The sequence below is a fragment of the Microtus oregoni genome, unplaced genomic scaffold, assembly GCF_018167655.1.
Source record: "Microtus oregoni isolate MIOR12 unplaced genomic scaffold, Mior012 000027F_ref0000203, whole genome shotgun sequence".
Classification (NCBI taxonomy): domain Eukaryota; kingdom Metazoa; phylum Chordata; class Mammalia; order Rodentia; family Cricetidae; genus Microtus; species Microtus oregoni.
Window position 1 is genome coordinate 14,941,593 of NW_024543086.1, and position 12,751 is coordinate 14,954,343.

At 39.3% G+C, this 12,751-nt stretch overlaps 1 protein-coding gene across 5 annotated transcripts in view; it reads left to right on the forward strand.

Annotated features, from left to right (window-relative positions):
- The window catches only part of Ranbp17 (RAN binding protein 17), a 337,456-nt gene that overhangs the window by 207,575 nt on the left and 117,130 nt on the right, over positions 1 to 12,751 (forward strand). For 4 of the 5 annotated variants that reach the window (XM_041676348.1, XM_041676345.1, XM_041676349.1 and 1 more), the window contains one exon: positions 4,548 to 4,607. The exons of the other annotated variant lie outside the window; for it this stretch is intronic. In XM_041676348.1, coding sequence (XP_041532282.1) covers positions 4,548 to 4,607 — 60 coding nt within the window. The remainder of the gene's footprint in view (positions 1 to 4,547; positions 4,608 to 12,751) is intronic. 5 annotated transcript variants of the gene reach the window in all.

Sequence of the window (12,751 nt, forward strand, 5' to 3'; positions counted from 1 at the left end):
GGTTGGTCCCGAATTTCCTGAGAAACCACCACACTGTTTTCCAGAGTGGAAGTGAAAGATCTATTTGACAAGAACTTTAAGTCTTTGAAGAAAGAAATTGAAGAGGACACCAGAAAATGGGAGGACCTCCCTTGCTCTTGGATTGGGAGGATCAACATAGTAAAAATGACAATTCTACCAAAAGCAATCTATAGAGTCAATGCAATCCCCATCAAAATCCCATCAAAATTCTTCACAGATCTGGAGAAGACAATAATCAACTTTATATGGAAAAACAAAAAACCAAGGATAGCCAAAACAATCTTATACAATAAAGGATTGTCTGAAGGCATTACCATCCCTGACTTCAAACTCTATTACAGAGCTACAGTATTGAAAACAGCTTGGTATTGGCATAAAAACAGAGAAGTCGACCAGTGGAATCAAATAGAAGACCCTGACTTTAACCCACAAACCTATGAACACCTGATTTTCGATAAAGGAGCTAAAATTATACAATGGAAAAAAGAGAGCATCTTCAACAAATTGTGCTGGCAAAACTGGATGTCAATCTGTAGAAGAATGAAAATAGATCCATATCTATCACCATGCACAAAACTCAAGTCCAAATGGATTAAAGACCTCAATATCAGTCTGAACACACTGAACCTAATAGAAGAGAAAGTGGGAAGTACTCTACAATACATGGGCACAGGAGACCACTTCCTACGTATAACCCCAGCAGCACAAACATTAAGGGCCTCATTGAATAAATGGGACCTCCTGAGACTGAGAAGCTTCTGTAAAGCAAAGGACACTGTCACTAAGACAAAAAGGCAGCCCACTGACCGGGAAAAGATCTTCACCAACCCCGCAACTGACAAACGTTTGATCTCCAAAATATATAAAGAACTCAAGAAACTAGACCGTAAAAGGCTAATCAACCTAATTATAAAATGGGGCACTGAGCTGAACAGAGAATTCTCAACAGAAGAAGTTCAAATGGCCAAAAGACACTTAAGGTCATGCTCAACTCCCTTAGCGATCAGGAAAATGCAAATCAAGACAACTTTAAGATACCATCTTACACCTGTCAGAATGGCTAAAATAAAAAACACCAATGATAGTCTTTGCTGGAGAGGTTGTGGAGAAAGGGGTACACTCATCCATTGCTGGTGGGAATGCAAACTTGTACTGTCATTTCTTATCTACAAGTTTGTGTGGCCACTTCCTTCAGTTGCTCCTTCTTGGCCCACTTGACTGACTCATTAGAAATGTTTTCATTCTTTGTGGTACAAATTTGGGAGTGTTCATTTTATCTGGGCATTTGCATTTGTATGCATGGACCATAATGTCACATCTACCAGTCCAACATATTTCAACCTTCTTAAAGTTAGGCATTGTATAGTAACACATTACTCTTGGTGTAGGTGGCAAATTCTGCATTTTTAGTTACTGAAGTCTAGGAAAAGTTTGGGAGTACAATTTTATCTTAAGTCATCTTCCAACCTGTAGAGAGTTTCTGCTCATATCGTAAACACTTGGCTGGAAGCATTAATTTTTTCATGTAGTTGTTTTTTTACTAGATATGATTATCATCCTTTTAGAGAACTAATATTTCATGAAATCACCCTACTTCAAATCAATCCAGTTTGTTCCGTTCTGTCATATTTCCTGTCAGTAGAGGTGGGTTTTAGGCATGATCAGTTACAGTGAGTGTGTGCTAACAAAATCAACATTGTGACTTTCATCCTCATGTTAATTATTTCCCAAGGGAATTTTATTTCTCCAATAATAGATTGAACCAATGGTCTTAGCTGGTCATCAGTGATGAGAAAGCTAAACTAGATTCAGATGTTTATATAATTCATCCTAAAACAGAAAACCTGACTCAGAACCCAGAGTCTGGCATAGAGATCACTAACACTATAATCTTTTATGTAAGACAGTCCTTGTCAGTTATTACTGTAATGACTGCTCCTTCGGCACCCTCACACTATTTTTAAATAATTTACAAACTTTTCATTTTATTTTGGAATCCCTTGTGTAGATGTACTGAGAAAAACTTTGACAACTAGATGGATTCACTGATCTGAATTGGAAAAACTTCAATAATTTATTGGATATGGAAATAAAAATCATCCACTTGTCTAGTGTGTTGAAAATTTATGGTAGAAGTAGGAAGTAGAAATCTGCAATGACTTGTATAATGAGGATGATGGCTTCGGGACTGAGCGCGCAGTGATCAGATGAGCCTTCAGGTAGACATCATGAACTGCCATTCTGTTTTTTCCCCATCTCCTGCCCCATGACGATTCTTGCTGCTCCTACTACTGACAATACATGGGTGTTGTGCTGCCTTTCTCCCCAATAGTCATCCTTATTTAACTAAAGCTCTTCACATGTAACCTAGGACACGCATCTGTTTTCCAGCATTCGGTCCAGAGCAGTCATTACAGGAAGAATTGATAAGGACTGCCTTACACATAAGATTGCAAGGAAAAGGATGGTCCTCTTAGCACGTGCCAGTAGTAGCCACAGCAGCTTATGTGAATGGGGATTTTACTGTGTCAGGACTGTCCTGCATACTCCGTTTGAATTCACCATTTCAAAAGCTCCCAAATAGTAGGTCCTACATATATCCTCATCCTATAGTCTTTTAAAAAGCCAAGTTTTAAAGGTTAATCAACTTATTGCAGTCATTTTGTGGTTGGCTGAATCCCATGAATCTTGAACTTCAGAACCTATGCCCCAACTATCCCTCTAGATTCCTACCTGATTAGTAATGGTATTTTTGTTTTAGACTTATTTTTGTGTTGGAGTGTTTTGCTTGCTTGTATGTTTGTGCATCCCATACATGACTGGTGCCCTTAGAGGTCAGAAGAAAGAATGTGTTAGATCCCCCAGATCTAACTGGAGTTAGGTGGTTTTTAGCCACCATGTGTCCTAGGAACCGAAACCAGGTCCTCTGCAAGGAGCACTTGCTCTTAAGCACTGAGCCATCTTTCCAGCCTCACATATTATTGATTTTTACATTATTCTTTGTATTCTTATATAGATGAGGAATAGAGACCGTCAAAAAGTAATTTAAAGTTATAGAATTAATTTATTAAATAAAAATGTTTTTGAGTGATTATCTACAAAGCTAATAAGTAGAAGATTGTCAATCAAAACCTCATGTGTTACTTTTGCATTATTTGAGTGTTTCCTCCTGGTTGAAATTACCTTAAAAATTATGTACTTAGTAAATGTCATTTTTGTTTGCTTACTGACAGAAGAATATGTTTCCTGAGCTCCTGTGTACTGTTTGCTATACCAGTCGGGCTCTTGCATGTTTATCACTAAATTACAAGATACAAAACTTGGACAGAAACAGGATTCAGGCTGTTCCTGCAAATATTGCCTGCTCTGAGTTAAAACTAGATCTTAGCACTTCAAGGAGTTGCCTTTGAAGATAAAAGTTTTCATCAATTAGGTTAGTGTATAGGACCAATTGAAAATTGGGCAAAGAAACTTCTTAACTATGTGAAAAGAGTGAGCTAAGAATGTAACTGAGTTTATGAAATACTTGCCTAGCACGATAGAGCCCTTGACTTGATTTCCTTACACCACATAACACCAGCCATGATGGTATATATGTCTATAATCCCAGCACTCTAGAATTGGAGGCAGAGGGATCTGCTCATGTCCACTATATAGCAAGTTCAAGACCAGCTTCTGCCACATGAAATTCCATCTATATAAAAACAGCATGCTTGACACAGTGGAAAAACAGAAATGTCACTGCTGATTTTCATTCCCGGGTTATTATCTCATCCTTTACTATGCTACAGATTCCCTCCCATCCAGACAGGATAAAGAATTAAGTGTGTCTTAGGAGATCAGAAGTTACAGAGGCTGTCTTCTAATATAGGAAATGGGACGTGGTTTCAGAGAGAGGCTCCAGAAAGAAATATAGAATCATGTAAAATAGACAAAAAAGTAGGTAGAGATTGCTTCTAAGTAATTATCTTATATTTACTACAATTACAAGTGGACATGCCTTTCTAAGAGGGTTGTATAGATGTGCGTATACAAGAGTGTGGACTAAGTGTGGAAAACTGACTGATTTACTTGTGCCTGTCTACACAGCTGAATGTGTTGGTATTAAATGTGGCTGTGGTCATCAGTTGGTGACTTGGCTACTGACATCATTAGCTCCACGTGTTTGCCTAGTATAAGTGCCTCCCGGAAACTGACAATATTAAACAATTCTTTAAATAGTTCTGCCATCATCGTTTATTTGTTCCTTTTTTAGAGCTAGCCTTGAATGATTGGCTTTTGAATCCCTTTTTAATTATTCTACTGGAGCAAACCCATTGTAATTCATATAGCCACATTCAGAGTTTGAAAATGACTTCATGCCACTATAGTTTCAGAATGAAAATCAGTGTCATAAGAATTCTTTTAAGTGACAGCAAAAAAGATTCAGAGCCATTTTCTTCCTGCACCTGAAATCGGGAAGGCTTAGTGCTCTTCTCTATGTCTCTGATGTCAGGTGCCAGGTCCATAAACTCTGTGCTTTTTAGGTTGTACGCCCGAAGAATGATGTTTCCAGAGTTCCAGAGAAGGCTTGGAAAATAGTTAAGGTGAGTTGAGTACCTAGTTATGGTGATGGGATCACCAGTTTCTATGCTTGTCTCACTGCAATCCCAGGTTCTTGTTACTGAGATGGACACAGAGATAAGGACATGGATGTGTTACCTTGACTCTCTTATATACTATATAATCCTAGTGTATGGGATTAACGCCAAATGTTGTTCATTAGTCAGCTAATTAGTAGGACCAACTAAAGACTAGCTAATGTGAAAGCAGTCTAGGTTTCTTGATTATGGCATTTCTGACCCCTGAGAGGGTAAGTTGTACTTACTACATTGAATGGTATCTGCTACTGGACAGTAACTAGCACACACCTGTGCCAGACTGTGTTTCTGGCTGACACCTTCAAGAAGCATGCAGAATAAACAAAATCCTATTCTTCCTAGTTCCTCACCTCTGCCTTTAGCCCTTTTATCCTCTCACAAACTTTATACAGCAACTTTTTTTTTTGCCTTAAATCCTAATCATACCATTCTGTATGCTTGCTCTTACAAGGTTTTGTTATAACACAAAATTGTAAATAAACCCTTTAATGTTTATTTATAATGCTTCCTTCAATCCACGGTCTCAGACCTTCTAGCCAACCCGTCTTCTTCTTTTGTCATAACCTTGAGTTTGGAAAAATAATACCTAGGATTTTAGCATGGTTTTATCCACAGAAGACTGGTGTAACAGAAGCTTGGCTCCAGACATGGAGTGAGTTGGCAGCCAGCAAGAGTAAAGCTGTGTCAGGACAAATGTACACTCTTCATCTTCTCTGGTTGGCTCTCAGCTGCTTGCACCACAGGAGTCTCCGTGAGCTGTGTATCCTGTGACCAATAACTGGTGCACTCGACCCAGGTCCCTCTTGGCTAGGGACAGCCTGTCGGGAGGCATTAGGTCCATGCTGGTGAAGATCCTTAGCCAGTGACTCCCTGAAGGAAAATGAGGCAAACAGCCAGATTCTGTTGAACAGGTGGTAGTTAGACCTTAGCTCTGGTTGTGGGGGTGGGAAAGAAAAACTCTTCAAAATTGCCAGTCTTGCTGGTTTTCACAGTACCTGTGCACTTCTGTCCAATAAATGGCTGTCTAGAAAGGTATTCAGAAATATTTCTGGCAGCATCTGGAGTTGTCTAACTTTTCTACCTTCCTTTAGCAGTCTGGATTTGGGCCCACATCAGGAATGGAAACCCCACTGGGATGCAAGCAAAAGAGGAAGCATGTTCTTAGCCATGCATCAGTGGAGGCCCCTACTGGGAGAGGGGATTATCACAAGCAGCAGGCAGCCCTGCACCCCAGCCTGCTGAGCTCCTGCTCTGCCACAGGATGTGGAGCAAAGGAAATGTGAGGCCAGAGTGCTTGCTCCAAGTTTCCTTACACAATAGGTTATTCAAGCAGATCGGGGATGCTTCTTAAGAGATTTGTTAGGTCCGTGTCCCCTTACAAGATGGCCCCACAGATGGTGGGCTGAGATATTCCTGATAGAATACAAATGGAAGGTTTGCGTTATGCTTCCATGTACTGGCTTCCCTTTGACAGATTCTGCTGACGGGGGCAAGTAGATTGCTCAGCCATTTCCACTTAGTTTCCAACTTAAATTACAGTTTTAAATTAAATTCTGCCAAAGGATTTTTTTTGTCTTAATTTCATTCCTATATTTAGTAATTTTACTTTAAATGCTATGGAAAGCTTGGCTAAGATTAATATAGATCTATTCAACATCACTAAGTTTGCATATTTAATATGCAGCAATGAAGTTTGTACCAATAATTCTCTTGCTGTAATGTTGCTTATTATAATGTTCCTGTTTTATTGTGCTTCAAATGTCAATGAAATAGCTCAGTGTCCTTCCTTCCAAATGGTCCAGCTAAGTAATGAAATGTTGCATTAGTTCATTTTTCTCCACATCAGGCTGCTACCAACACCTCCCATCTTTTACAGGGTCCTCATCTAAAAAGAAATGAATTGACCACAAGACAAAAATAATGAAAATTGCTTTCTTACTCATAATATAGAGTTCCATGTCCAAGTCCCAAATTATATCCTAAGTAAGAGTAGCACCTTTGTCCTGAGGAAACTGTCCTATGTGGGGCACTCTCTCCATGTGTGGCACTGTCCCCATGCAGGTGCTTTCTGAGCCAAATATTTTGAAGTTACAAGTCAAAGCCTTAACTGATACGTCACTTCAGTAAATTAATATAGTGCTTTAAAATTTATTTGGATATAGGTTATATTACCAATTTTATATTGTTTGATGTACGTTTGTGAGAATAAAGAGGTTCAGAGATGGTCTGTCACCCGATGGCAGACATCTTTGCTGCTGATTTCCACAGCACTGCCAATTTTATGCCTTGAGAAGTTATAACATCTTAAACATCTATAGAGAGCCTGTGGTTATTAACTTGCTGTAATTTTCTGAAAATTCATTATCCAAAAATCTTAATTCATTATAACGGCTCTTATGAAAACCTACAGAACTGGGTTTCTCTTTTTCTCATATTTGTACACAATGAGAGATTGGTTGTTTCTCATTTGTTTCATGTGGTGCTTCTGAGTACATTTCACAGAGGGCTGCTATTGAGTCTCTGTGACTGTCATTATATCCATCAACCTCCAGGAACTAACATTCTGGGCTTCCCAGTTCTGTAATCTACTTCAGCTGTAAGGATTGACATAATTAGCTTCTCACAAGCTATAGCCAGAATGCAGCAGATACCTAATGCCGAGTATCGGCTTGGAGGAGGAAGGCAGTTTAAAAATTAGCACAGGGTTTACTATTATGCTTTATTAAATTTACAGTCAAATATCTTGCTGCTATTTCTATGTTGATTCCCTTCTCTGGTTGTCTTATTTGACAACTGTATAGAAGAACATTGAGGAAAGCAGAAAAATGAAAGGATGATTGAAGCTGTCTGCCTATAAATAAACGCACAAGCCGCATCTGCCGTGAGTGACTTCATCACCAGAATTGTCCATTCACATACAGACACTCTTTCCTGAAAGTTAAAAGAACCTTTGTAGTAAAATAACAGGGATTTATTAAGGTGATTTTTTTTAAGAACATGTATTCTCAAACTGTAATGACAATTTCTGATATTTATAGAAATTCCATATATTTCACTAGCTGTTTTAATGTGTTGGAATTAAAATGAGTATTTTGTAGCTTCTAAGGCAGCAACTGTTTAGAAGTAGAAAAAGTTGGTGTTCAGGAGACTGTACCCATAGAGGTGGTAGAGGCTAGTCTAACCTGCATGAGGTACTAGATTCAGTTCCCAGCACCACAAAAAGGAAACAAAGGAAGAAGAGAGAATTGATGGTTCTGTGTCATAAAATACTGACATAGTTTTTTTATCCCTTTAACAAAGGCAATTTCTGTGACTAGAATGTGTTAATTGGTTCAACATATACATAAAAATTTCAGAATTATTAATGCAAATTTCAAAGGTTTATTGGTCTTGATGGTTATCTTTATGCTATTAAAATCTCCATGAGTGCTGGAGAAATAAATGGCTTAGTAGATAAAGCACTTGCCATACAACATGAAGAATTTGGATCCCCAAAACCCACATAAAAGACAGGTGGGCAGGCAGGATAATCCCATCACTGAGGAGCAGGAGATAGAGAAACCCCAGGATAAGTTGGCTAACAAAAATAGGCACACTCGGGGCTGGAGAGATGGCTCAGAGGTTAAGAGCACTGACTGCTCTTCCAGAGGTCCTGAGTTCAATTCCCAGCAACCACATGGTGGCTTACAGCCATCTATAATGAGACCTGGCGCCCCCTTCTGGCTTGTGGGCACACATGGAAGGAATGCTGTATACATAATAAAAAAATAAATATTAAAAAAAAAATAGGCACACTCTTGGTTCAGAAAGAGACCCTTTCTCAATAAATGAAGTAGAGTATGATCAGGGAAGGCAACTGATACCACTCTCGGGTTGCTGCACATTCTTAATTATGCAGTAGCACTACACACACACACACACACACACACGGTGGGGGGGGGGCAGAGAGAGGGAGGGTGTGTGTGTGTCTCCAAGAGAAATACGTCTTCCCTTTCTGTTTCTTTTCTAAGTCCTTCTCTTGCAAAGGGTATTAGCTGAGCATTCTATAGTCTGCTAGGCAGAAAGGCCCATGAAAAGGGACAGTAGGAAGTAGCATTTGTAAAGTAACTGCGAAGTGCCAAGGTTTGTGACTGGTTATCACTCATTCATCTCTAAAACCTATGAAAACCCTTTGTTAAGAATTATTGTTGACGCCTTTAATCCCAGCACTCGGGAGGCAGAGGCAGGCGGATCTCTGTGAGTTCGAGGCCAGCCTGGTCTACAAGAGCTAGTTCCAGGACAGGAACCAAAAACTACGGAGAAACCCTGTCTCGAAAAATCCAAAAAAATATAAAATAAAATAAAGTTATTGTTGATTATTATTTCTGTTTTACCAATAAGGAACCAAGATCTAGGGCTAGAGGGATGGCTCAGTGGTTGGGAGCACTGGCTGACTGCCCTTCCAAAAGACACAGGTTCAGTTCCAGGTTTCCACATGGCAACTCACAGCTGTCTGTGGCTCCAGTTCATGGGTGCTGGGTGTCCGACACCCTTACACAGACAAATTTGCACAAGAAATAAAACTAATAAATATTATTTAAAGTGCCTCATTTTCTTAAAAAAATTCAAATCCAAATGTCTTTGGAACCAAAGCCTATTCTTTCTTTAGCTAAGTTCAAGACCATATTCTAAGCACTACTGTGTGTTGGTTACTTTTTACTCTTTACTCTTTTGGGAGGGCCCACCATCCAGCTCCCAAATAAATACATGGAGACTTATTCTTAGTTACGAATGCCCAACCTTAATTTGGCTTGTTTCTTGCCTGCTTTTCTTAAATTATCCCATCTACTGTTTGCGTCTGGGCTTTTTCTTTTTCTTACTTCTGTTATCGTACTTTCACTCTGACTCCATGGCTGGCTGGGTGACTTTCCCCTTCTTTTCTTACTCCTTGGGTCTTTTTTGCTTTGCTTCTATTTATTCTCTCTGCCTGCCAGCCATGCCCATCCTTTCCCCTGCCTTGCTATTGGCCATTCAGCTCTTTATGAGACCAATCAGGTGGTTTAGACAGGCAAAGTATCACAGCTTCACAGAGTTAAACAAATGAAACATAAAAGAATTCAACACATCTTTGTATCATTAAAACAAATGTTTCACAGCATAAACAAATGTAACACATCTTAAAATAATATTCCTCAATACTGCTGAACAGACATTTCCCCTCCCCTCGAAGTGCACAAACCTAAATAAGGGGCGAGACATTTATTCACATGAGAAACTGGCACTACTAGATCGTACTTATTATATGGTATTATAAGTATCGATAATAGACTTGAAGCCATGGATGCTCCCAAATTTCCAAGGAAGAAAGTTCTCCTTACCTAATCTTAGAGTAAGCTTTTTCCAGGAAATACATAAGCTTTAAAACCATTCTGTTTTAAACAGCAAAAGTTTGCCAGTTCCCATGCTTAGGGAATGAGGTTTTAAATACAAGATCCTGTTTCCAAAAAAAATAATTTTTTTGAAGTAGAATTGACAAAACTACATTTGATCATTAAAAATCATTAGTAAAGTGAGCACAGTGAACATAAAAGATAGTGTTGTTAGTTCTGCTAAGATAGTGCTAGCTCTGCTCTCAGGTGTGCTGAAGGCTGAAAACAAAGGACGGCTGAAGCAGGCAAGAATGGATTTTCAGTGTCTATACCCCTGATGGAATAAAGCACAAAACCAAAGGCATGACCGTGTGTTCATTGTCATTGTGTTACCCAACCTTGGAAGAGCAATTGGTAACAGGGTCTCTCTCCTTTGGCGGTGGTAGTCTTTCTATGTAACCCAAGTTAGCCACCAATTCAAAATCTTGGCTTCTGTTTCTTGACAGCTAGGATTAGAGACGTGCACTACTTTGTCTGACCTTAATCTCTTTTTCTTTGGTATTTACATGTGTCTCAATAGAAGCAAATTATCTTACTAGCTTCTGAAATCAAAGGTGTGATGAAGGCAGACTTTCTCTCCTTCCAACACCATTCTTCCTGAAAAGGAATTGTATGATGTGGTTTCTTCTTCCTATAATAAAATTTTTGGGTAAAATTAATTTTTAAAGTTATTTTGAATTGGTTGGGCAGTGATGGCACGTGCCTTTAATCCCAGCACTCGGGAGGCAGAGGCGGGTGGATCTCTGTAAATTCGAGGCCAGCCTGGTCTACAAGAGCTAGTTCAGGACAGGCTCCAAAGCTACAGAGAAACCCTGTCTCAAAAAAAAAAAATTATTTTGAATTGATAAAAGTTGCACAAAGTGTTCAGAACTCTAAATATTATGTTTGAATTGTTTTCAGTAGAAATCTTTTCTTAACTTGTGCTTTATGATAAATAACTTCATAGATATTCTTCAGTGGGCAAGTTATCTCTTACCTCATAAATAGTCTGCATCTATCACATTGTTAAATGTTAGAGGATGTTTTCATATTATCTTCATGTTCTTCAAATGGCACAAGACCTTGAAAAATGTGAGACAGTCCTTTAAGAGTAATGCTGTAATCATACATTGATTTTAAATGACCCTGTCACACATGAAAACAAATCAGATTGTTGCTCTTAATGAGCTTTTCAATTTACTATTCAGTAGATCAGATAAGTGGATTTAAGAGGTAATGATCCCGCTTAGTACTCAAGCTTGACTGTCAGATCCCGGTAGTGGAGAGAAGTCCCCGAGGACAGAAACGTTGACACAGCTCTAGATGGGATAATGGGGATCAAAGCTAATGGATGCTAAAAGGAATGGTGCGCATTACAAGGATTGTGGGTTAAAGCACTGCCTGTGCCAGTGTTGACTGTTTGCTCTTGCGTGTTATTGCTTCAGATCGGATGCTTTGAGAAACTGTTTGACAGCAAAGCACAACAGACCTGCCTGGCTAGCAAACTCGCACAACAGGAAAAGTCCTGGTGGGAACCTCGTTTCAGAGATGCACTTTAGTTATTATGTTCTCACCATGGCATAGTGAGAATCAACGGTATTTCTCAGATTTGCCAAGAAGTAGTGTTCATAAAGCCTTGGAATGTAAATTTTACTTTTATGAAACTACAGAGTAGTCATCCTATAATCCAAAACAAAAAAGTTAACTAGGAGTTAACAGAAAGGAGGAGGATGTGATAAAAGTACACAAAAATGGGCTGCTTAAGATCCTGCCATAGCCCTTCCAAAACCCACGCGTCCCTCAGCTCCGTCTGCCAGCAGTGTCCACTGCATTTATGGCACGGTTTCTTTCTTTGAAGCTGATTGTGAACTCATGAGGGAAAAACCAGTGCTTTGGCCTGGAGTAGAGCTCTCATTTTTTCATCCTTGGTAATCACCAGTGCCTTTAAAATCCTAGTCAGGGTGGAGAACACAGTGTGTGCCCCCTGCAAGAGCAATGAGGGGAGAGAGCAGACAGTAGGGAACCAGGTCCCCACTGTTGTCTGCTTTCATAAATTAGTCTTACATACAGGATCTCACTAGGTAATCACAGATTAAAATAACAATCCAAGCAACTCTATAATACTTTTCTCTTTCTTTTCATGTTTGCCCACCGAATTCAATATATCCTTAAAAGGGGAAGGCATATTTCATTGTTTGATTATTCACACTGTAATGCAGTCTTCATAAGTTCACTCACTGCTTTTTTTATTACATATTAAGTACACTAGTCTAAGTTGCTGAGACAGAAAATAAGGTATAAGGCAAAATATCAGCCCTTAAGAATTTTTCAGCAAAATGGGAGAGTTGGAGGACTAAACTTTACAATGTGAAAGGACCATGATAAAAGAACAGAGCAGATGGGGGGGGGGGTTATTCAGGAAAAGGCAGCTCACCCTGCCTGGGAGGGCTAGTAAGGCCTTGGGAAAGATGGCTTTTGAATGATAGGAGGAGGAAAGGGCTAATGCTGAGCCAGAGAAATCCTATGGATTACTCAGTGCTTCTGGTTGAGAGAAATGGGGTGTGCTGGGGGCCAAGGTAGGAACAATCTGAACACCAAAATCATTTATGTCAGATATTCCAAGAGGACCGATTTGAGTCTTCCTGGCCATGGGTCATGGTAAATTAAAGGGAAGTTCCTTTTCTACATACCATTCTTCCTTTG